Source organism: Cyphellophora attinorum (assembly GCF_001299255.1).
Source record: "Cyphellophora attinorum strain CBS 131958 chromosome Unknown Contig39, whole genome shotgun sequence".
Lineage (NCBI taxonomy): Eukaryota > Fungi > Ascomycota > Eurotiomycetes > Chaetothyriales > Cyphellophoraceae > Cyphellophora > Cyphellophora attinorum.
In genome coordinates this window covers 70,173-91,869 of record NW_017253267.1, presented here as the reverse complement: position 1 = coordinate 91,869, position 21,697 = coordinate 70,173, and the positions used below count along the sequence as shown (strand labels likewise).

Genomic DNA, 21,697 nt, shown 5'->3' with positions numbered 1-21,697 from the left:
TCGCAGAAGTATGACAGCAGCGCCGCGCGTGGGCAGCTCAGATGCCATAGCTGAAGCCAGCCTTCATCGTGATCGTGCATCCTTCGAGCCTCCAACCACAGTCTCCGTATCCTCCTGCTTGGCGTCCGCCTTTCCCCCTACTTTCGTGTTCCACACTCCTATTGAAGCTACCACAGAAGCTGCAGCCAGTGCCAGCCCAAGGTAATTCGTCCCAGCTATTGCATCGCTGTATGCTTCGACCACGCTCTGTCGCATATCCGCCGGCACAGAGTCGATGAAAGCTGTGGCGCCAGCTCTGATCGCTTCACCAGCATCCAATTGTGGCAGACGTTCTCTGAAGTTTGTCTTCAAGAGAGACAGGAAGATTGCTTGAGCTGCACTGATCATGGTGCCCATACCCAAGAACTGAATCCAGATCACAATCGAAGTAGCCGTTGCGACTTCCACTTCAGCCACGACTGTTTGTACGACGAGGACCGCCTGTCTTCAATCAGTCCAAGCCACAAGTCCATCAGCTTTCCTACTTACCGCTTGCAGGGCTATGCCTCGACCTATGCCGCTGATGACTTGATACCCAATCCAGGCTGCGTGTCCACTAGTCGGCTCGATTGAGCTGAAGAGCCCGTAACTGACGGCGATCATGCCGTGACCGAAGACCATGGGAAGCAGCGCATGAAATCGGAACTTCGACACTGTACGCAAGATCAGCAGTGCCCTGCTTGTGTAGGCAAGCATACTCACTGAGAACTCCTACGACTGCTGCTGCAACCAACTGTCCAATGAACAACGGTAGAAGGCGTACGCCGCTCATCGTGGGGCTCACGTTCTGCACAGCTTGAAACCATAACGGCAGATAGTATGACAGGATGAGCATCCCTCCACCCTGGAGGAAAGCAACCAACAACGCAAAAGCTACCGGCCGAAGCTTTAGTATGTTCGACGGAAGCATTGCTTGATCCTTAAGTCGCATCTCCCAGACTGCAAAAATGGCAAACACTGCGACAGAACCACAGAGCATGCCGATAATTGTCGCGCTGCTCCATCCAAATTCGTTGCCACCCCACTGAACAGCCAGCAGGAGCATAACGCATGCAGGCGCGAGGATTGTGAAGCCAATGGTGTCGAGATCCCAGAAGAGCGTCCTTATCGTCCAAGGTTTCCTTGCATACGTCGGCAATTTAATGAAGGCAAAACATATGACCGCCAGTGCCCCAATCGGTAGATTTATATCTGCCACGGACGTTCAGCAAAGATGAATTGGGACTTACCGCAAGCAGCTCTGGAGGTCGCCTGACAGGGAAACAATGGGACTCACAGAAACACCATCGCCACGAAGCATGCTCCGTGATTCCTCCGGAAACTAATGGTCCGAGCAGCTGACCTAGACCGTACAGTGCCATCACGATGCCCAGCCCCATGGCCCTGCGATCGGGAGGAGAAACGATATGGACGATCGTCATGGTACCGTTCATGATTCCAGAGGAACCGATTCCAGCGACAGCTCGACCGACGACAAGCATACTCGAGGACTGTGCCGCACCGCACAGTACCGAGCCGAATTCGAACAAGACGATGTAGCTGATATATGTTGTCTTGAACGGAAAATATGTGTATGTTCGGCCCGACAGGAGGACGAATGTCACCTGCGTCAAGACAAACGCACTCGCATACCAGCCAATGTCCGAGATTGTATCCTAACTCAGTCAGGAGGGCTCTGTGTTCGTTCATCCCGCAAAAGACGAAGAACTCACGAACTCGTCCGTGATCTTAGGAATTGCAGTCGCAACGATTGCCAGATCAAGGGTGATCAAGAGGACAATCACTGAGAGACCAACGAAGAAGAACGCAAATGACAAGCCAGTCAAGTACTTCCTCGGCTCTGTTGCTTCGACATCAGCTGTAGAGGCTACAGGTTTCTCTGGATGCGACATGTTGCTCGACATCTAGTCTGGACTTTCAGGGTAGGTCGTGGTAGCAAGGCGCTAAAGCGTGGTTTCTGTCGTTGATGGATGGCTATGAGGGCATCTGTTGTGTGTATGAAGCATCTTTCAGATGTCGTTCTACACTTCGCGTTGCAACCCGGTCCCTCAAGTCATGGTATAGACACTTTAATGCCAAGGCCGGACCTACTCCCTGGCTTTTAGCACGCTCCAGTGCCGGGAAACTGTTCCAGGGAGGCCAAGCTCAATAATGATTAGTTGGCGTAAATAAGGCTCCCAGGAAAAGTTTTCCAGCACTGCGGCGGGTTAAGAGCCACGGAGTAGGTCCGGCCTTGGATGGACTCCGTCCGGTTCTTCACTACGCTTTACCACAGTCGTCTACTCAATCTTTCACATTGTGGTTGCCCAGTTACAACACAGTTTTCTCGGCCATGCTCATTGTACGACTTGGGACCACGAATTAGTGTAGCCTGTGTCGGACACATTTGCTGGGCGCCCGGAACTTCATTTGCAAGCACGAGCCGGTGAGCGAACCAGGGCGACCTCCCGGTTGATGCGTCCTCGTAGGACACTCAGATCGCTTTATGCCTTCCACTGCCGGACTTGACTCCCCACCTGACACAGACACGTCCGGTCTTCGACCAGGTCGCGCTTGCCGCAACTGTGCGCGGGTGAAGGAGAAATGCTATCCTCTGGAAGGAACCATGACAACCTGCCGAAGATGTCATCGGCTCAAAAAGACGTGCTCCACGCCGGTCGCACTTTCCAAGGGCCCTGCAAAGCGACTGCAGGCGCGACCTACTCGAACAGTTCTCCAGCAGCCAACGCCCGAGCCTACACCAGCACCAGGACTCTGTGGTCAGCAAATTTCACGGGAGCTGAAGCACCATATCAGCGATAGTCTCCAGGAACTTTCCATTGAGCTCAAGCAGGAGCTGTTCGATGAGTTCTTAATCGGCATGAGACCATCATATGCCTTCCTGACCCTGGAAACGGAGTTCGAAAAGGATGCGCAAACATATAGCTCTGCTCCAGACGAGTCACTTTCATCATTCACAGAATGCAATTCACGCACACCATTCACAGCGGCTGCGATCCTACTCGTCTCGCTTCACCGCCGTATCTCGCTACAAAAGTCCGTTGCGGCTGAATGGCTAGCCTCAGTCTCCAAGGCCCTCATCATCGACGGTCACAAGTCTTTCGACCTCCTGCAAAGCATTCTCCTGGTCACCACCTACTACCCGTATCATATGCTTCGAAGCCCACAATTGCATACGCTCATACATCTAGCGCAGTCACTGGCTGTTGACCTCAACTTGGCCAACTATACATCTCACATAGGAATGCCGTCCCGCATTCGTTCTGACATTGGTGCAGCACTCTTCGGTGTCGTCCACGGCCGGTCAAGTGCGATCGCAGAACATCGCGCCACGCTGGGTTTGTACTACCTCCAAGCCATGTATGCCATCACTCTCCGCCGGCTAGAGTTCCCACGATGGTCGACACGCCTCGATTATGCGTGCGAGTATATTCAACAGCACGGCAACGACTCGAGTGACATACACGCTGTGGGCATTCTACAAGCTTTGAAAGTGGCCAGTGTTTACCTTGTGCCCGACGGCATCCACCCATCAGACTCACTACCAATCCGTGCATACGTACGCTGCTTCACTACTGACATGTCCCGCTTCCGACAAATGCTCCCTCCACGGCTCAAAGATGATTGTGTCTTCGCACAGGAACTGCTGACGATCGAAATCGCGCTGTATGACCTAGCAATCGCTGCTCTAGAGAGCACTCCTCACACGTCCGGCGAGACATATGAAGCCATCTCTGCAACTCACAATTGCCTCATCGCCTTCGTCGATAAGCTCCTCGCCTACCCACTGGAGTCATATGCCCTCATGAATAGCATCACCCTCGGCAGCGAACTATCACAGATGTTTGAAGTCTTCATGAAACTCCATCGCATCGGCAACCTCGACAGCAACAGTCACAATGCTGAGCAGTCGCCACCAATATGGACGATGGCAGACGTACCGCCAAGCCAGCAATTTTCCGCCGTCGCAGACCGCATAGCAGAACGACTGGGGGACGTCTTCCTCGATGAGCGCGCACGCTTCCCTACGGTGGACTGCTATCGGTTCGCAGTATACCCGATCCAGGTCAGGCAGTTCAAGAAGAAGTTTGATGAGCAGTTTGCCACGGCTGGAAATGCTGCGCGTGGTCAACAGGTGGCTGCACAAACAGATCCTGTGATGAACAGGTCCCTGCAGGACATGAGCAAGTCTATGCCGGAACTACAAATGCAGGATGGAGGGATGTTTACCTCGCCATTGCCGGCCTTGGACGACTTATTGCAGTGGGGCTATATTGGCGAGGGAACGGGGTGGCCGTAACTTAGAACTGAAAAACACGACGGAGCTGATACGCGAGAGTCCTATGCCATGCATTTCCCTACTCGCCATGCGTCAAAGACATGCGCGAATTCCACGTCCAACGCTCTGGTGCTACTCAAGTACCAATTCAAATTCAAACGGCGCCGTCTTCAAAGCATACTCATCCAAGGTCTTGGGCCCACAGCTACCCGTACCCAACCCATGATGATCGGCATCCAGTCTGAGCACGACATAGTCACGCTTCAATGGCTTGAGCTCGAAGGGGTGCTTTGCCTTCTCCAGGTCGGCGGACGTGTAGTGTGAGGCGTTGAAGGAGAAACCGGGGGCGGCGCCGAACGAGGCCTTCAACGAGGGTTTGGAGGAACTGCTGGTGCTGGGTTCTGCGGCTGGCTTAGGCTGTAGGGTGGGCGACTGCTCCGGCGCGGTAGGCTGCGTGGCTGATGGCGACATGAGATCCGTAGCCCGTCGAGACAAGTTCTTAAACATGCCTTGTGCAGCGTTGAACGCAGTATTAGCTGCCTGCGTAGCAGTCGCCAAAGCAGCAGACGAGCTTGCTGCCAGCGAGGAAGAAGACAGCTCCACCCATCGAACATCCGTTCTGTTGCCGTTCTCCTGCGGGAATTCGTAGTCCACGAACAAATCGTCCACGCTCGAGGTGTAATTCCCAAAATGCTGCGACAGCTTCTTGTCTTTGTAGCTCTCTCCTGGACCCCGACCATACCAGGATACGGTGTCGAAGGCGGCTGGTAGGGCCATCTCAAAGCCAATACGTGGGACAGTCTCTGGAAGATTTGCTCCTTCAGGCTTGCCGCTGCATGTGATGTGAATGGCTCCATTGGCGTGGATTTGGTAGGTAGTTGTCAAAGCAAAAGACCACGAAAGTACAACGGGCGCAAGACGGGCTGAGACTACAACGTCAACAGTGTTGGTCCCGGTGGAGGTCGACCAGGAGACGGACTTCATGTGTGGTCGTGCTGAATGCAGGTATGACTCGACCAACCTTGCCCGTCTTGCGGTCGATCGTTGTCGGTGAGAGCACGCGAGAGCGTGAGAGTTGGTCCCATTTGGGCGTGAATCAGCTCGACACTGTCCTTGATCCAGGATGTCAAGCGGCCGGAGGCGAGGGAGAAGGTGAATTTGGAGTTGGCCGTGGTTACTTGGAGGTTATGAGCTGATTGCTCGACTTGCGGTGCAGGGTCTTGGGTGTCTTTGAGGGCGCTCAAGAGTGGTTGGGGGTCTCGGACCTGCAGTTGTGATGAGGCGACAATGTGGCCTGCTGGCGCCCAGCTTCGGCCTTCTCTCAAGAAGAAATCGAGCTGAAGGTGTATATCACCTCTCGACAGCTGAGAAGCATCAAACGCTGGAAGTTTAACGTGGGTTTGGGTATGTGGCTGCACATCGCTAGGAATTTCGACGACTCCTAGATCATGCCTGATTCCATCTCCAACAATGTAGGCATGACAGCCCAGATGATCGAGAGTCACAATGTCATATCGGTTGACTATCGTCGCAGTTCCATCCTCATAACCAAGGACCTGGACAGGTTCAATCGCTTTCGCATATTCGGTGAGTCCCGGCGTAGGTGTGTGATTTGAGAACATCAGACCATCGAGAATGAAATTGTAGTCGTTAGGCTCATCGCCAAAATCGCCGCCGTAGGCCATGAACTCCTCGCCCGTCTTGAGATCTTTGCTTATAAGGCCGTGATTTGCCCACTCCCAGACCCATCCGCCCTGCAAGCGTGGGTACTTGTAGAATGCCTCGATATATTCTTTGATGTTGCCAGGTCCATTGCCCATGGCATGGACAAATTCGCAGAGTACTAATGGCTTGGTGAAGCTTTCGACCTGCGCAAACTTGATGATATTATCAACGCTTGAATACATCTGTGAGTAGAGGTCAACAGTCTTGGCCTCAAAATCACCTTCGTAATGTATAGGACGTGTCTGATCGATGGATTTGATGTGGTCATACATTGACTGGAAATTACAGCCATAGAATGCCTCGTTTCCCAGTGACCACATCACGACGCAGGGATGGTTCTTGTCACGGCTGACAAGTTGATGCGCACGATCGACGTACTGATGCTTCCATGCCGGGTTGTCCGATGTCCAAGATCCTGCAGAACTTTGGGTTAGCTCTTTACGCTGTTGGAAGTCCAGATCTCTCTTCTTGACGTCTTTAAGGAGGGCCGCTTCTGCGATCTGCCCGAAGCCATGGCATTCGAGGTCGGCCTCATCCATAATATAGAGGCCAAGTTCGTCGGCGAGGTGATACAGCCTGGGGTCACTGGGCTGATGACATGTTCGGATTGCGTTGAGATTGTGTTGTTTCATGATCAGAAGATCCCGCTTCATGAAGTCGTAGGGGACTGCTCGACCGTGTGAAGGATGGTGCTCGTGCCTGTTGGTGCCTCGGAACACGATGCGTCGTCCGTTGATTTTGTAGATCCCATCAACGATCTCAACACGACGGAATCCAACATTCTGGCTATGTGTCGCCCACCGAAACTGAGAAGAAGTTTGTACAGTGTAGGGGTCTCGGCCGTCCACTTGTTGGGATTGACAAGCTTGATCGAAAAAGTCGTGGAAGACCCAGTCACTTCTTTCTTCTCGGCTGCCACAGGCTGGCCACGAGGATCAATGAGCCTTAGAGCCAGTGTGCCCGTCCCGCTTGTAAGCACATTCACTTTCAAGGTAGCATCCTTGTAATCATCGTCTAGTGCAGTCTGTACGTAGAAGTCCTCCACACGAAAGTCCGGGAAAGCATGAAGAGCGACATCGCGGAAAATACCACTGAAGCGCCACTGATCCTGGTCCTCGAGATAGCTTGCGTCTGACCATTGATAGACTCGTACAGCAAGGATGTTGTCGACCTTGTGACTGACAAATTTCGTGATGTCGAACTCAGATGCATTGCGAGAGCCTTGCGAGTATCCCACCTCATTGCCGTTGACATAAACATGGAAGGCAGAGTCGACTCCTTCAAACCTGAGTCTAAGTTGTTGATCAACAAATTCTGGTGGGACAGTGAAATTTCTGACGTAGCTGCCGGTCTGATTGTCATCGAAAGGCACATTCGGCGGATCAACAGGTATGATGTAGTTGATATTGGTATAATGAGGAGCACCCCAGCCCTGCAGCTGCCAGTGACCGGGAACTTGGATGTCACTCCAACTGGAGGTGTCAAAGTCGGGGCTCTCGAATCCCTGGGGCGCTGAGAAAGGACTTTTGCTATGAAGGAATCTCCATGTGCCGCTCAGATTCAAAGTGCAAGCACGACTGCTGAATGCTTGTAGTGCGCTTGCCTCATCGTTGTAGATGTGGAAGTAGGCACGGGCTGGGAGCGTGCCCCTGTGAATGACTTCGAGATTGGACCAGTCCGGCTTCTTTGAAGGAAATGTACCAGACATTCCGTCGACCTGAGCGATAGGTGCGATCGAGTCTTTGTGTAGCGACTACGATTGTCGAAGACATATAGTGAAGACTATGACGGGACTTCCAACATACAGCACGTTGGTGACACAAGGCGAGGGGCTGTAGCATCATGTAAATTGGGTTTCACCCGGACGGCGGAAAACTGTGGGGTATGGCGGTGTGGGCACTCCGCGTATGCCTGCAACGCTGGCTCGCTGGCTCTTCGATATGCTCGAGCTCACAGCTTGCGGACAGGAAGCTGTGCACCACCTTTCTCTGTCTTGTCATCGCCCTCGAAGTGTTGCCGACTGGAAGAGAGAGCGACAGACCGATTCTAGCCGCGCCGGAAATCGAAAACTATCTTCCCCAGTCTGACACACTCGCGCCGACGGAATCCAACTGTCAACTCCGTGTGCAGAATCGACAGCCTTCCAAGTTCGGAGACATGGATCATAAGTGAGCAACGGTCTAAAGAAGTTTAGGCCCCGGTATCAATCGCATGTACATCGATGCCAGATGATAACCCGAGACGTGCCAATGCTCATGGTGGCGGTCCCATTCCCTCGAAAAAGTCCGGTCTTCTCTTCAACAACGCTTCCATCTCCCCGTCGATATAGCCATGCTCCCAACCCTCCTCCCCGTTTTGCAGCTTCCTATATCCATAGACCGCATGGATGTCGTAGTCCTCCAACCCACTCCCCGTGTGCGGCCTCATTCTCCACGTGACATCAAGCATGCACGCCCCATGTCCACCTAGATCAAACGTCCCTACCACCTCGTACTTCTTGAGCTCCCCACAGAACCCCAAGCCAAGCTCGACGTATCGTTTCGTGTTTGCCTTGATTGCGACAGCGGCTTCTTCGCGGGTGTTGAACACCGCAGCGCCGCCGGGAACGCCGAACAGAATGGTTTTGGGATGGAAGAAGGCCACAATGCGTTTGCAGAAGTCGTCTATCCGGGCATCGGTATCAGTCTCGCTGGTGCCCTCCATAAGTGTGTGACCAATGGCTATTGTTGCCCCGTAGGATTTGATGAAGGCTTCGGCCGACTCTTTCAGGGATGTCATCTTGGAGCTAGAGGTCGGGCGTTGTCAGCAGGCCAGACGGACATCTCATTCCTCCCGTATGCTTTATACCTGGGTATTCAGCCGTTGACTTCGAAGCTCAGCTCTCCTCACGTAATGTTAGGCGCCCAGGATGAGAATGTTGCTAGAAAGACGAGAGCGCAAAATCATGCCATTTGGGATGAATTTGGTTCCGTAATCTTCAAGGCCTCTACACACCAATTCAAGGACTCAAACAACCTGGTACAAACCTCCGCACTCGAGAGCCGGCTCCGCTCAACGTGGCTACGTATCAGGCTTTCGTTTGCGGGTTGACAATCTCCACCTCATCCGCTTGATGCGCTTGCTTTTGGGCCGCGACACCGACGTCTTCAATATTGGACATGTCGGTCGTGCCTCCAAAGATCTCGTCCATACGTTCGAGCGATACCTGGTCCTGAGATCAGTCACTCCGCCCCTGATCTTTTTAGGGATAAGACTCACTCCTTTGGTCTCTGGTATCCAGAAAGCCGCGATGGCCATAACGATATTGATAGACCCGAAAATGAAATATGCCTTGTACGGCGTGGAAACAAGCATGATAGGCGTGGTCTTGGAGACGGTAAGGTTCATGACCCAGTGCGTGAAAGAAGCCAGAGACATGTTGTAGGCCCGCAGTCGATTGCTAGGGATCTCTGAGGCGTATACGAAGGCCACAGGTCCCCATCCTGCGTTGAAAGCAAGTGCAAAGATGTAGACCATGGCCAGGGCGGCGACACCGGCTGGTGGCGGGCTACTATTCTTGCCGATGTCTGGGCCGTATCGCACGTACTGATAGTATGTCAGCATGCCTCCAGGGCCGCCGCAGCCAGCTGCCGGGATGAAGCACTCACAAACCCAACGAAGAGCATGGCAAATGCCTGCACAGCACCACTCCACATCATTGAGATCCGCCGACCAAGAGAATCGGCAAGGAAGAAAACAAAGATAAGAGCGCCTGTAGTCTTGACAATGCCATACACGCCTTGCGCGAAGAGAGCGGTCGTTGTGCTTGAGAGCCCAAGATCCCGAAATATGGTGGGTGCATAGTAATTGATGGCACCGGTCTGTGAGTTGCTTAGTGATCTCCTTCATCACACAGGGACGTTCACTTACTCCCGACCATTGGTTGAAGATCAGCAGCAGGATGGTCAGCAGCGCTCGTTTCCGGTTTCCAGGGACTGTCCAGCACTCCTTCTGGAGACCCCAGAAAGTTGCATCGCCCATGACAGCCTTTTCTTGGTCGAGCTGCGTCTTCAGTTCGAGGAGCTCTTGCTGTAGATACGGGTGCTCGACAGGCAAATGCCGGACGTCGTGCAGCACGGACGATGCTTTGTCCCAGTTGTCACGTGATGCCAGCCAGCGCGGGGACTCTGGACATGCCAGCATCGAGAAGAAGAGCAGTGTCGGGGCGATGCATTGGCAGAGCAGCGGCACAATGTAAGTAGCTTTGCCTGGTAAATGTAGCAGCGAGCCATAGTTGATGAAGTATGCTGTCATACCGCCAGCATCCAGGAGCAGTTGGAAGAAGCCAGTCAGGAATCCTCTGATAGCACGAGGTGAGTTCTCAGCGACATATGTCGGGGCAAGCGAAGTTCCAGCCCCTAGTCCGATGCCTTCCAAAAAGCGTCCGATATAGAAGACAGGCAGATGGCCGAAGGCAAGGCCTTGCATCAGACCACCGATGAATGCAAGTATAGCCACGCCCAAGAGTGCTGGTCTTCTTCCTTTACGGTCTGCAATCGGACTCGATATGAGAGCTCCTAGTATAGCTCCCGCTTGCATCGTGACAACGAGGTTGCCTGACAAATTGGCTGCTGCGCTTGCTGGAAGTACATCCAGACCATATTGTCTGACGCCTTGTCAGCATAAGGTTCGACATTGTTGATCAGGAGCTCACTTCTTGAATCCGGGCATGGCAATCACGCCTCCAATAATGCCTGCATCGACGCCGAATAGTGTACCAGCGAAGCATGCCTAGGTACTGTCAGCATAATGTCGCAGGATGGCGAGAGGCGTACCGATGCTGCAAGAGCTATCACCCTCCAGTTATAGATCTCAGGTGGGTCGATCTTGATGGCATCGTTGCGGATGACAAGCCGTAGAAGACCGTGTATCGTCATGATTGCTTGCGCCGATAGAAGAGAAGCTTGTTGCCTGCTCAGAGATGATGTTCATGACAGGCGCAGAGGTGGTGTGACTCGGTCTAATATATCTGATAATGTGCAAGAGACGCATGGCTGTCGTATGGTCCCGCGCGCGATGCCACAGCTGGCTGTATCTCTGGACCAGCTCGAGGGAGGGATCATAGTTTCGTATGGGACCAGAGTCCTGGGCAGTTCTAAGTGTGCGCCACCGGGGAGTATCGGTTAGCAAGCTCCCCGCGTTTAGCATCTGAAAAGCTCGGCTGAACAGATTGTAGGGTCGGGGGTCGACCTTGCCGTTTCCTGGTGTAGCCTGAGGGCTCTTCGCGCCTTCTTCTTTATGAACCGCGAGTCCCCGAGCTGGAGTTTGCGCTCCTGAATGCACTTGTCTTACCTGAACCACCCGTTTTGATGAGTACTGGTATTGCACCACCGAACGTGGAGTCTGATGACATTCGCGATGGAAACCAGTCATACCAGTCAAGCGCCAGTCTGAAGCGTTCTCGTCAAAACACGGGAGAAGCCGCTCGCTATCCTCGCAAAAGAAGCCTGAAGGCATGCCATGTCTGCAGAACGAGGTATTGATGTATGTCACTCAAGCAAACTTGGCACTAATCCTGGCCAGGAAAACGAAATGCGACAACGTACAGCCGACGTGTGGTTTCTGCGCATCGCTGGACATCAGATGCTCCTTCGATGACACGGAGAGAGATCATTCTTCGTAAGATCCGACTCGCATGCTTTCCTGGACTTCGTGGCGCCCTCTGCACTGCGTGGTTCGCTTTCAGAGCTGCACCCTGCCAGAATCATCCGCATAGCTTGGAGCATCAGCGTGCACTTGCTAAATGCCAGCAGTTTTGACCCAGCTTCCCTGGAAATACTTCGACAGCTTGGCAAGATCACAGAGTCCCAAGATGCACTGTTACAGCTAGTCCGCAGCATCCCCTTGTCAGAATCGCAAGAAGCCATAGTAGGTGCCGGGAACGCTACAAGATTTCTTGGTGGAATTGATGCACCGAATGTGCCTCCCGTTCGAGTAACGGAAGGGCTGAGCCCGGGCTGGTTCCGGCACCAACCCGAGTCCGCATCGTCGACACCATCTGTTGCGCCACATACAGCAGCACTCCGCTGGCTAGGGGCTTTGACTGGCAATGATTCGGGGGAAGCGCTACCTGACTCGAGTCTGGGCCAGAGCCTGGATAGCGGCTTTCTCAGTGGTGAATATGCTAGCGAAAAAGGTCTCACCCCGCTTCAGCGCGCAACACTGTCCGTCGATGAGCGTCCAGCTAGCTCGAGCGACGATGTGGCCAGTAACGCAAGCGCATGGCAGTCAGCGAGCAACATAGGTCTTGTCAACGACGAGGAAGCCCTTTTCAGCCGCTTTGTGCGGCGGCTGTGCTGTTGGGTCAGTATATTCCCGTGGGATTGCGACCTTCTGACGTTGTCGTCTAGTTCGAACAGTTTGACCCTATGAGGCTGTTTTCTGCTAGGGTACCTCATCTGGCTGTTCGGAATGCTGGGTTGTTGAACGCGATCCTCGCTCTGTCAAGCTATCATCACGCTCTCGAAGAAAGTGCATTGGGGACTGAGACGGACAAGTCTGTCCGCCAGAACAGTCTGCAATACTACTATCAGACACTCCACTATGTTCAGAAGGCTATGCAGTATCCGTCTTATCGAAGCAGTCTAGAGCTCACAGCCACATCCATCATAGTCTCGACGTACGAGATGCTGCACGGATCTTCAAATGATTGGCAACGACATCTCCAGGGTGTCTTCTGGATGCTGCGATCACGACAAATTGAAGTCGAGCGTTCAAGTCTCGAGAGCACAATTTGGTGGGCCTGGCTTCAGCAAGACATCTGGGCAGCCTTCATGGAAAGGCGTCGTACCTACAGCACGTGGACCCCAAAGAGAACCTGTCGGGAGCTCGAAAGCCATGAGCTTGCAGGACGTGCACTCTGGCTTCTGGCACAAGTCGTCAATTTCTATTCCCTTGATCTGAACGGCGAGACGATGCTGACAGTCGATGAGCGAGTCAGATGGGCTGACCAGCTCCATGAGATGCTGAAAGAATGGGAAGCATGCTTGCCCTCGGAGTTCTCCCCACTACCGGCATCTGAACAAGATGATTCGGTGTTCCGGGTCCAGATGATACACCCACAATCTTACGGTGTGTTACTAGAACTGCGCTCGTCAGCGATAGTCCATGAATTGACCTAGTATAGGACTCGCAATGCAGGCCCTGCATGCCTCTAAGCTATTGTTGTGGGCTAGCGAACCCTGTCTAGGCGGAGTGGAAGCATTCATGTCCCGGCAACGACTGATCCAGCACAGCGCTCAGACAGTATGTGGTATTGGACTTTCAATGAGAGACGAAGCAACGAGCTTGCTCTCATCGCAGTTCGTGTTCATTGGTAAGTACTTTCCTGCCAAGTCAAGCTGCATCTTGCCATGAGTTGTGCGTTGTTTCATCCTGAGCCTGAAGCTGTGCGAGAAGCGTTTTGTTGCAAGAGACCTTGTCGGTGGGAGAGTTTCGATGGACGACAAGTTCTCCTCTCTGAATCTTGAGTATTGCTCTACGTTCTTGTGCTGATGTTGTGGCTCTGCAGCCGGGCTATTTGTGCAGGATACCCGGCAGTATGCCGAGATTGTAAGGTTGCTCAATGACTACCACGAGACATGCCACTGGCCAGTGGCTTCGTTAGGAGTTGAACTGACAAGCATTCGCAATGGCAACAATGCACTGTGGAGCGCCAAATCCTAGGAACCAGATCGCGATGTTGCTGAGCGTCTCACCGGGGAGCCATGCTTCCTTACTCGGACGTCCAGGACTGGCCAAATACCAGGCCTCCAACCTCATATCCACTCTCTGTCGCCTGATCAAGATCTCGCATACGCCGCTTACCCCAGAATGGCTGTGGAGAGCGCGCCCCACAATCTGTTCAGCCGAGCTTTTCAGATGCTAAACGTGGGGAGCTTGCTAACCGATACTCCCCGGTGGCGCACCATCGCTCAGCGAAGAGATCGCGTACTCCGTTCTCATCAACCATTCATAGCCTGGCAGTGACTATGTCCCAAACTCCTCATGGCATGGATCGGGGGCGCTTCGGTTGCCGTGGAAGGCAACGTGCTATACAGGTAGAGCTTTCCCCAGTCCTACACGTTATTCGCAGTTTGCAAGACTTTCTTCGAGTGTGCGATCCGAGTTGAAACTAACATGGGCGACCTAGGATATCTTGAGCCACCCAGTCCTCCAGCAGCCTCGGCAACATGGACGGAAACCACACTCCAATGGCACAGAGGGACTCTACACGCTTCGCATCTCTCAACGGACATCCTCGTAGCAGGCGGCGGGCTCGGCGGAGTAGCAGCAGCATTAGGTGCCCTTCGAAGAGGCCGCCGTGTCGTCTTGACAGACGAGTTTGAATGGCTAGGAGGCCAGCTCACAAGTCAGGCCGTTCCGCCAGATGATCACACATGGGTTGAGCGCTTCGGTGTGACGCGCTCGTACCGTGCTCTGCGAGATGGGATCCGGCAGTACTACCGCGACCACTACCCGCTGACGGAAGAAGCTAGGAAGCGGCCTCAGCTCAATCCAGGCGCCGGATATGTCAGTAAGCTATGCCATGAGCCACGAGTGGCTGTCGCGGTCATAGACGCAATGCTGGCACCGTTTCTTGGTTCCGGGCAGCTCATCATCAAGAAACAGACCAAGCCAGTTTCTTGCCAAATGGCCGACAGCCAGATCGAATCTGTGACATTCCGTGACCTCAGCACTGGCGCCAAGTTCACCGTCAGTGCAGCATACGTTATAGATGCCACAGAGCTCGGCGACCTGCTACCTCTCAGCGGCACTCCCTACGTGACCGGCTTCGAATCTCGCCGAGATACTGGCGAGCCCAGTGCTCCAGAAGAGGCACAGCCACAGAACTCACAGGCGGTCTCCATCTGCTTTGCGGTCGATCACATCGAGGGCGAAGACCACACCATCCGGAGCCCGCCGCATACCAATACTGGCGCAAGTACCAGCCTTCATTCTGGGGCGCTCCACTCGTAGGCCTCACCGCTCCCCACCCACGAACACTCGAACTAGTCACACGAGAATTCACCCCGAACCCCGGCGACGATCCCGCCCTCGTCAACGCCGACCAGCGTCGCTCCGGCGGCGATATGAACCTCTGGACCTTCCGACGGATCGCTGCCCGTGACAACTTCACGCCCGGCGCCTACCAGTCCGACATCTGCCTCGTCAACTGGCCCATGATCGACTATTTCGAGGAACCCATCATCGACGTCCCCGAATCGCTCTATCATTCCCGCCTCTCCGCCGCCGCTTCCCTCTCCTATAGCATGCTCTACTACCTTCAAACGGAATGCCCGCATCCCGATGACCCCACCACCAAAGGCTACCCGGGCCTCCGGCTTCGTGGCGACATCACAGGAACAAGTCACGGCCTCGCCATGGCCCCTTACGTCCGTGAGTCCCGACGAATCAAAGCTATCACCACCGTCGTCGAAGGAGACCTCTCCCTTGACATCCGTGGCGCCGCTGGAGCAAAACCATACCCTGATAGCGTTGGAATCGGCATGTATCGGATCGACCTACACCCCTCGACGGGTGGGGACACGTACATCGACGTGGCATGCTGCCCTTTCCAGATTCCGCTGGGCGCTTTACTGCCACGAAACAGACGCTCAAACTTGATCGCAGGTTGCAAGAACATTGGGACGACGCACATCACTAATGGTTGCTACAGGTTGCATCCGGTGGAGTGGAATGTGGGCGAGGTGGCTGGACTGTTGGCTGCGTGGTGTATGAACAGTGCCAAGGGGTTGCACCCAGTGGATGTGCAGGGCGATGAGGCGCTCTTTGCGGAGTTTCAGAGGATGATTGTTGGCGAAGGGATCGAGGTTGAGTGGCCTGATGTTAGTGGGTACTAGGTATATACACCTATAGTGGGTCCGAGCACACAATTCCGTTTCGTTAGAAGGAGGTCACATATACATTGTTTGCTTTTCGGGATTCGACTGTTCGTTCGAAAGCGAAGGGCTTTGGCCTCCATCTCTCACGTGACATATATGTACGGTCCTTCAGGGCCAACGACCTTTCCCTGGTACAAGAGCAAGCGTCGTGCTTTCCAACACCCGATCACCCTTGCCGCCCGTGGGCCGCTGCCTTCTTCGCGACTTCACACTTACAGCTGCGCGTTCCTGCTTAATGCCGTCCTTTGAGAGACTTCTCCCATCCGATTGTGTTGCTTCGGGAAACTCGCAGCTCAGTGTTGCTTTCTTCATATCGGGGTTATGAGATACGGTGGCGAAAAGACATCGCCTCTACCTGCATCGGCAAAGTGCCTCGGCAGATCTGCGTATGTATCGGTCAGCGACAGAGCGCTGCGTGCTAACAATTGCCCGTGAGTGCTTTGTGCCATGCAATTTCTTACACTTCTCCAGCTTCCCCATGTCGATCACTGCAACACAAGAGCCGCCACCCCACATTTCGGCACCTCATAGACTATAGCTCGGTGGCTTTTGTACCGAGAGAATATAGATCGACGAAGTGACGCACATCCTCTCGAGTATAAAACCCAGAGCATTCAGCTACTTTCCAAGCTCAGGATGGCGTCGTCAACAACATGAAACTCCTTGGATTAATCACCGTCGGAACCACTCTGGTACAAGCACAAGTACCTTATACCGAGTATGTCTTGACGCCACGGTCTCGGATACTTCGACCAGCGTCCGTGTACAATGTCAATGGTACAGTCTCGAATGCAGAGCAACTCACAACCGGCACAACTGCAGCCACCACCTTCGTCGGTCAGTCAGCGGTGACTTATGACTTTGGCAAGAACGTAGCTGGACTTGTCAGCTTCAATGTGAGTGATGTCTCAGGGCAGAACGACCACATAGGCATATCCTTCACAGAGAGCAGCTTATGGATCAGCTCGGAAGGATGTGACGCTACGGCAGATTCTGGGATCGACGAAGCACTCTGGTGGGCAGTCCAACCTGGAATGCAATACACAGCGGAAAAGCAGTATCAGCGAGGCGGCTTTCGCTACCTCAACGTCTACCACAACGATTCGACCGACAATGTGACGCTAGCTGACCTGCACGTGTACTACACCGCAGTCCCGCACTACACGGACGAGCAGCTGGCTGAAGGAGTCCAGACAGGTTTCTTCCATTGCGAGGATGACCAGATCAATCGAGTATGGTATGCTGGTGCATACACCAACGAGTTGTGTACCATCGATCCGACTGCTGGAAATTCGCTGATATACCTTGGTGAGGTCAACTCCACATCCAACATCACTGAACCTCTCCCGTGGTACAACAATTACACAATCTCAAATGGAACGGCAGTTCTTGTCGATGGCGGGAAACGTGACCGCTTGGTGTGGCCTGGCGATATCTTAATATCGCAACCTGGCATCTTCGTTTCTACCTACGATATGGAAATGCTCCGAGACTCTCTCGACTCCTTGCTTGTCCTCCAAAATACTTCAGGTGCACTTCCATACGCCGGCAGGCCATTCGGCACGGCACTCCCGGTTTGGTCATTCACATATCACCTACACAGTCTCACGGACATATACGACTACTATCTATACACAGGAAACCTGTCATACCTTGAACAGACCTGGGACATATACAAGTTGGCCCTCAACTTCTCGCTATCTTTCGTTGATGACACGGGTCTGGCAAATGTCACCACCTCAGCCGATTGGCTGCGTTTCGGCATGGGCGGCCACAACATCGAGGCTAACGCTATTTTGTATTACGTCCTGACCACGGCTATCAAGATCGCGAATATCTTGGAAGACACCTCTGATTTTGTGGAAACATGGCCAATGATTGCCAGCCAGATACGGATTGCAGCGAACGACCGTCTATGGGACAGCGAATTGAACCTGTATCGAGACAACGATACACAGCCCCTGACAGACCTTCATCCACAAGATGGCAACGCATGGGCAATCGTCAGCAACCTGACAGGGAGTACAGCAAGATCCAGCAACGTCTCTCGGGCCCTACAAGCACGCTGGGGACCATACGGCGCCCCAGCCCCTGAAGCCGGCTCCACCGTCTCCCCATTCATCAGCGGTTTCGAGTTGCAGGCGCATTACCTTGCTGGACGGCCGGAGGCTGCCGTGAACCTCACAAAGCTGATGTGGGGCGACTTCATGCTTGATGATCCAAGAATGACAAACTCTACATTCATCGAAGGCTACTCTACTAACGGCGATTTACATTATGCGCCATATTCGAACGATCCTCGCATATCCCACGCACACGGATGGGCTACTGGTCCTACATCGACCCTGACATTCTTCGGTGCCGGTCTACAGGTTACGTCCGCCGCTGGACAGACATGGTTGGTCGAACCACAGCTAGGTGGACTGCAGTATATCGAAGCAGGCTACCAGACCAACTTGGGCAGTTTCTCGACAAGTACGCGAGCCATGGAAGACGGAGGGTTGAATGTGACGTTGAGTACGCCGCAGAGCACTTCGGGCGAAGTGAGGATTAGGTACCACGGTACACTGGCCAGCTTGACGGTCACAAATCTGGATACTGGGACCATGACGAGAAGAAGTGGGGAGGCACTTGATGTTGTGAAGAGGCAATCATCAAGCTCGGAAGATGCTCAGATCGTGACCGTGTCGGACTTACAGGGCGGTAATTACACGGTTATTCTGCAGCTCAGCTAGTGCTGTTCCAGTTTCGTTCTGAGCAAGTGGTAGAAACATGGAATATCACTGCACTTCTGACAATCATCGAAAAACTTCGGATGAATGAAATGCTCAACAAGAGCTCGAATCTTAGTCGTAGTTGCTTCCTGTTCTCATGATCTCACCCGGCTGGCTGGACTATAAGAGGCCTGTCGAAAGTGAAGTAGGTTGGATTCCTAATCCGCCAAGCCCACGACCACTTGCTTCCCGCGTATATCAACCACTGCGTCAACCCTTCCTCGATCCAATGGTCAATTTCTACGAATCAGGCGTCTGCATGCCTAGTGTTCCTATGATCGTGTCAACAAAACGTTGGAACATCCACCACGTCACTGACATAACGTCTTCTACTTAGCAGACGTACAACACATCTTGCATATCTACGTTCGTGACGATACACAAGGTCTTGTCCTCAGCTGAATGCTACCGCGAAGACTTGATACGTTGCGCCACTCCGACATAGGTGTTGTAAGTCTTCACGCTGCGACTAAGCGCTGTCGATTAGCACAGCGTTTATGGGCATAGTAGTTCGAGGCCTTTTCTGATTAGTCTGAAAGTCTTGCTCGGAAGTTAAGTGACGCCATCAGCTCGAATGGGGTGTAAGATGGAGCGCGCATACTGATTCGGGAATGTTTAATCCTGGCAAAATCTGGGATGCCCCCAGCAATACTGGGATTAGCATTACGCTAGAGTCCACTCCGGCGCTGGGCGAATGCTAAAGCACACATCAGCTGAATCGACACCTCATGTTTTCAGCGGACCACGACCGCGGCGAAGATGAGTTCCAAGCCGGCAAGAGCGCTCGCGTGCTCTTACACTTGAGCAATGACCAAGAAATAGGGGAGATAGGCTCATCGATAGTGTTGAGAACGTGCCAGCCCCAAGAGCGCGTGCTTTGGCACCAAGGTGACCAGTCCAGCAGAGTTCGATGTAGTATCGTCGAAATAGACCACTGGCTGGCGCAACTACGACGACCGCGCGAAAAGCGGTCTTCATGCACCCGAGGTTCGTGGCCTCGCAAGTGAAGTCGATCTAACATCGAACACATTCGCGTGATCTAGGCATGGCCACTGGTCATCGAATTCCTGGGCAAAGATACGTTTTCTACGTCTCCTCGAAATCTAATCTTTTTGACTTCCCTCCACACGGTACCAACTTCTCGCACCCTCCATTATACCGATTTGCTGTAGAATGTGAGAAACTCAAGGTCCATGGACTACTTACAGACGACGGTGACGTACAACTAACCTTCCAATCGACATGTTAGGTACCGTATATTAGAAAGGCAAGTGCGACCAGTCTAGAGGTCAACATGCTTTCTCGTGCGTAAGCTGCATACCGCCATCATCTTCGGTATCCTCGGTGCTCTCGCAATCACAAAGAGATAGACATCAAGTTACTATTCATCGCCGCCCAGCTCTCAGCCCCTAACCAGAAAGATGAATGCAGATGCGCCCGCCCACAATGATCGCTCCCCAATCACCAGAGCACTACGATCTCTCCCACCTTCAGCAAGAGGCCATATAGTTGCCGTTCTAGGCGAACTCTGCGGAACCATTTCGTTCCTGTTCTTTGCCTTCGCCGGCACGCAAGTGGCTAATGTCGCGTCAAACACCAACACAGGAACGACGGTCATTACAGAGACACAGCAGAAGAACCCAGCACAGTTACTGTATATCAGCCTTGCCTTCGGATTCTCCCTGGCGGTAAATGCGTGGGTGTTCTTCAGAATCAGTGGCGGACTTTTCAATCCTGCTGTAAGTCTCATTCAGAACATAGTCTCGACAGACTGCTTGGCTTGCAGAGCCCGAGCTGATTGCGTAGGTCACCGTCGGCATGGTCCTAGTCGGCGCGATCAGCGTGGTCCGTGGCATTCTACTGTTCATCACACAGATCGTCGGAGCTATAATTGCGGCGTATGTCACGCAAGCCCTCTTCACCGGCGCACTCAACGTGAGCACAACTCTGAGCGCCACAACAACCATAGCGCAGGGAGTCATCATCGAGATGCTACTCACAGCAATGCTTTGCTTCACGATATTCATGCTGGCGGCCGAGAAGCACCAGGGAAATTTCATCGCACCGGTGGGTATCGGTCTGGCGCTCTTCATTGCTGAGCTTACTGGTAGGTCTATCTCGTTGTGGAACATGTCCAGTGCACTTGATGCTAATCATATGGCAAGGTGTGTTCTGGACTGGCGGATCCCTGAATCCGGCCCGTTCGCTGGCGCCAGCTGTTGCCATCAGATCCTTTGAAAGTACACAGTGGGTCTATTGGGTTGGGCCACTTGCCGGGTCTATTCTGGCCGTGTTGCTGCTCAAGCTCATCAAGTCACTCGAGTACGAAACGGCGAATCCGGATCCGGAAGCTGTTGCGCCAGCTAATACCGAACAAGAACGGAAGCACAACATGATAGCCAACGGCACAACCAACGGACCGACCAACGGAATGACCAACGGGATGACCAACGGTATGCCCAACGGGATGACGAACGGTATGACGAACGGAATGACCAACGGAACGCCCAACAGAAGGAGCTAGGGGTGCTATGCCACACCGACTACATATACTATTCCTTACGACTATTCATCACGACTGAAGCGTGGGGAGTTGGTAGCCAGGTTGCGGACAGAAGTACCGGCGTTCTCTATACTGATTCTAAGGTGTTCAAGCCTGGGTGTTGCTCGTTCAGTTGTCTTGGTCTGGGTGGCTTCGAAGGCTTGCCATATTTCCGCTAATCAAGTTTATGGGTTGAGATGAGCCTCACTAGAGCATTAGAAATGATGGGGAGAAACATGCAGCAATTCTAGCTAGAGGACGCTGTAGAGTTGCCTGCCACAGAGTAGACAAACTTCCCAGCTCTTACTTCCACAGCTTGGTAACTTCCTTCGATCTTATCTTACACGTTATGCTGAGGCGTGTTCGCCGATCGTTTCACCGACAGCGTCCTTCTTCTCCGCCAAGTCCTTGACCA

The 21,697-nt window shown here is 53.3% G+C and overlaps 8 protein-coding genes across 8 annotated transcripts; 4 read left to right on the top strand and 4 right to left on the bottom strand.

The window, feature by feature from the left end:
- Positions 1–63: 63 nt before the first annotated feature.
- AB675_10954 (putative HC-toxin efflux carrier TOXA) lies at positions 64–1,931 on the bottom strand (the record flags this gene model as incomplete). Its single annotated transcript, XM_018139759.1, has 5 exons — positions 64–480; positions 529–692; positions 742–1,230; positions 1,316–1,694; positions 1,752–1,931. 5 exons carry the CDS (start codon positions 1,929–1,931, stop codon positions 64–66), a joined length of 1,629 nt encoding a protein of 542 aa, XP_017995431.1.
- Positions 1,932–2,644: 713 nt separating this feature from the next.
- Positions 2,645–4,339, top strand: AB675_10953 (uncharacterized protein; the record flags this gene model as incomplete). Its single annotated transcript, XM_018139758.1, has 1 exon — positions 2,645–4,339. One exon carries the CDS (start codon positions 2,645–2,647, stop codon positions 4,337–4,339), a length of 1,695 nt encoding a protein of 564 aa, XP_017995472.1.
- A 111-nt stretch (positions 4,340–4,450) lies between these two features.
- Positions 4,451–7,751, bottom strand: AB675_10952 (Beta-galactosidase; the record flags this gene model as incomplete). Its single annotated transcript, XM_018139757.1, has 3 exons — positions 4,451–5,247; positions 5,340–6,849; positions 6,906–7,751. The coding sequence occupies 3 exons, from the start codon at positions 7,749–7,751 to the stop codon at positions 4,451–4,453; spliced, it is 3,153 nt and encodes a 1,050-aa protein (XP_017995457.1).
- Positions 7,752–8,296: 545 nt separating this feature from the next.
- On the bottom strand, positions 8,297–8,821 carry AB675_10951 (uncharacterized protein; the record flags this gene model as incomplete). The annotated part of the gene is made up of 1 exon (XM_018139756.1): positions 8,297–8,821. The coding sequence occupies one exon, from the start codon at positions 8,819–8,821 to the stop codon at positions 8,297–8,299; it is 525 nt and encodes a 174-aa protein (XP_017995498.1).
- Positions 8,822–9,110: 289 nt separating this feature from the next.
- AB675_10950 (Quinate permease) lies at positions 9,111–10,959 on the bottom strand (the record flags this gene model as incomplete). The annotated part of the gene is made up of 6 exons (XM_018139755.1): positions 9,111–9,248; positions 9,302–9,628; positions 9,691–9,903; positions 9,953–10,688; positions 10,737–10,813; positions 10,858–10,959. 6 exons carry the CDS (start codon positions 10,957–10,959, stop codon positions 9,111–9,113), a joined length of 1,593 nt encoding a protein of 530 aa, XP_017995481.1.
- A 3,241-nt stretch (positions 10,960–14,200) lies between these two features.
- Positions 14,201–15,924, top strand: AB675_10948 (uncharacterized protein; the record flags this gene model as incomplete). The annotated part of the gene is made up of 2 exons (XM_018139753.1): positions 14,201–15,005; positions 15,077–15,924. 2 exons carry the CDS (start codon positions 14,201–14,203, stop codon positions 15,922–15,924), a joined length of 1,653 nt encoding a protein of 550 aa, XP_017995493.1.
- A 695-nt stretch (positions 15,925–16,619) lies between these two features.
- On the top strand, positions 16,620–18,701 carry AB675_10947 (uncharacterized protein; the record flags this gene model as incomplete). Its single annotated transcript, XM_018139752.1, has 1 exon — positions 16,620–18,701. The coding sequence occupies one exon, from the start codon at positions 16,620–16,622 to the stop codon at positions 18,699–18,701; it is 2,082 nt and encodes a 693-aa protein (XP_017995521.1).
- A 1,460-nt stretch (positions 18,702–20,161) lies between these two features.
- AB675_10946 (Aquaporin-1) lies at positions 20,162–21,264 on the top strand (the record flags this gene model as incomplete). Its single annotated transcript, XM_018139751.1, has 3 exons — positions 20,162–20,479; positions 20,547–20,847; positions 20,906–21,264. 3 exons carry the CDS (start codon positions 20,162–20,164, stop codon positions 21,262–21,264), a joined length of 978 nt encoding a protein of 325 aa, XP_017995477.1.
- Positions 21,265–21,697: the final 433 nt, after the last annotated feature.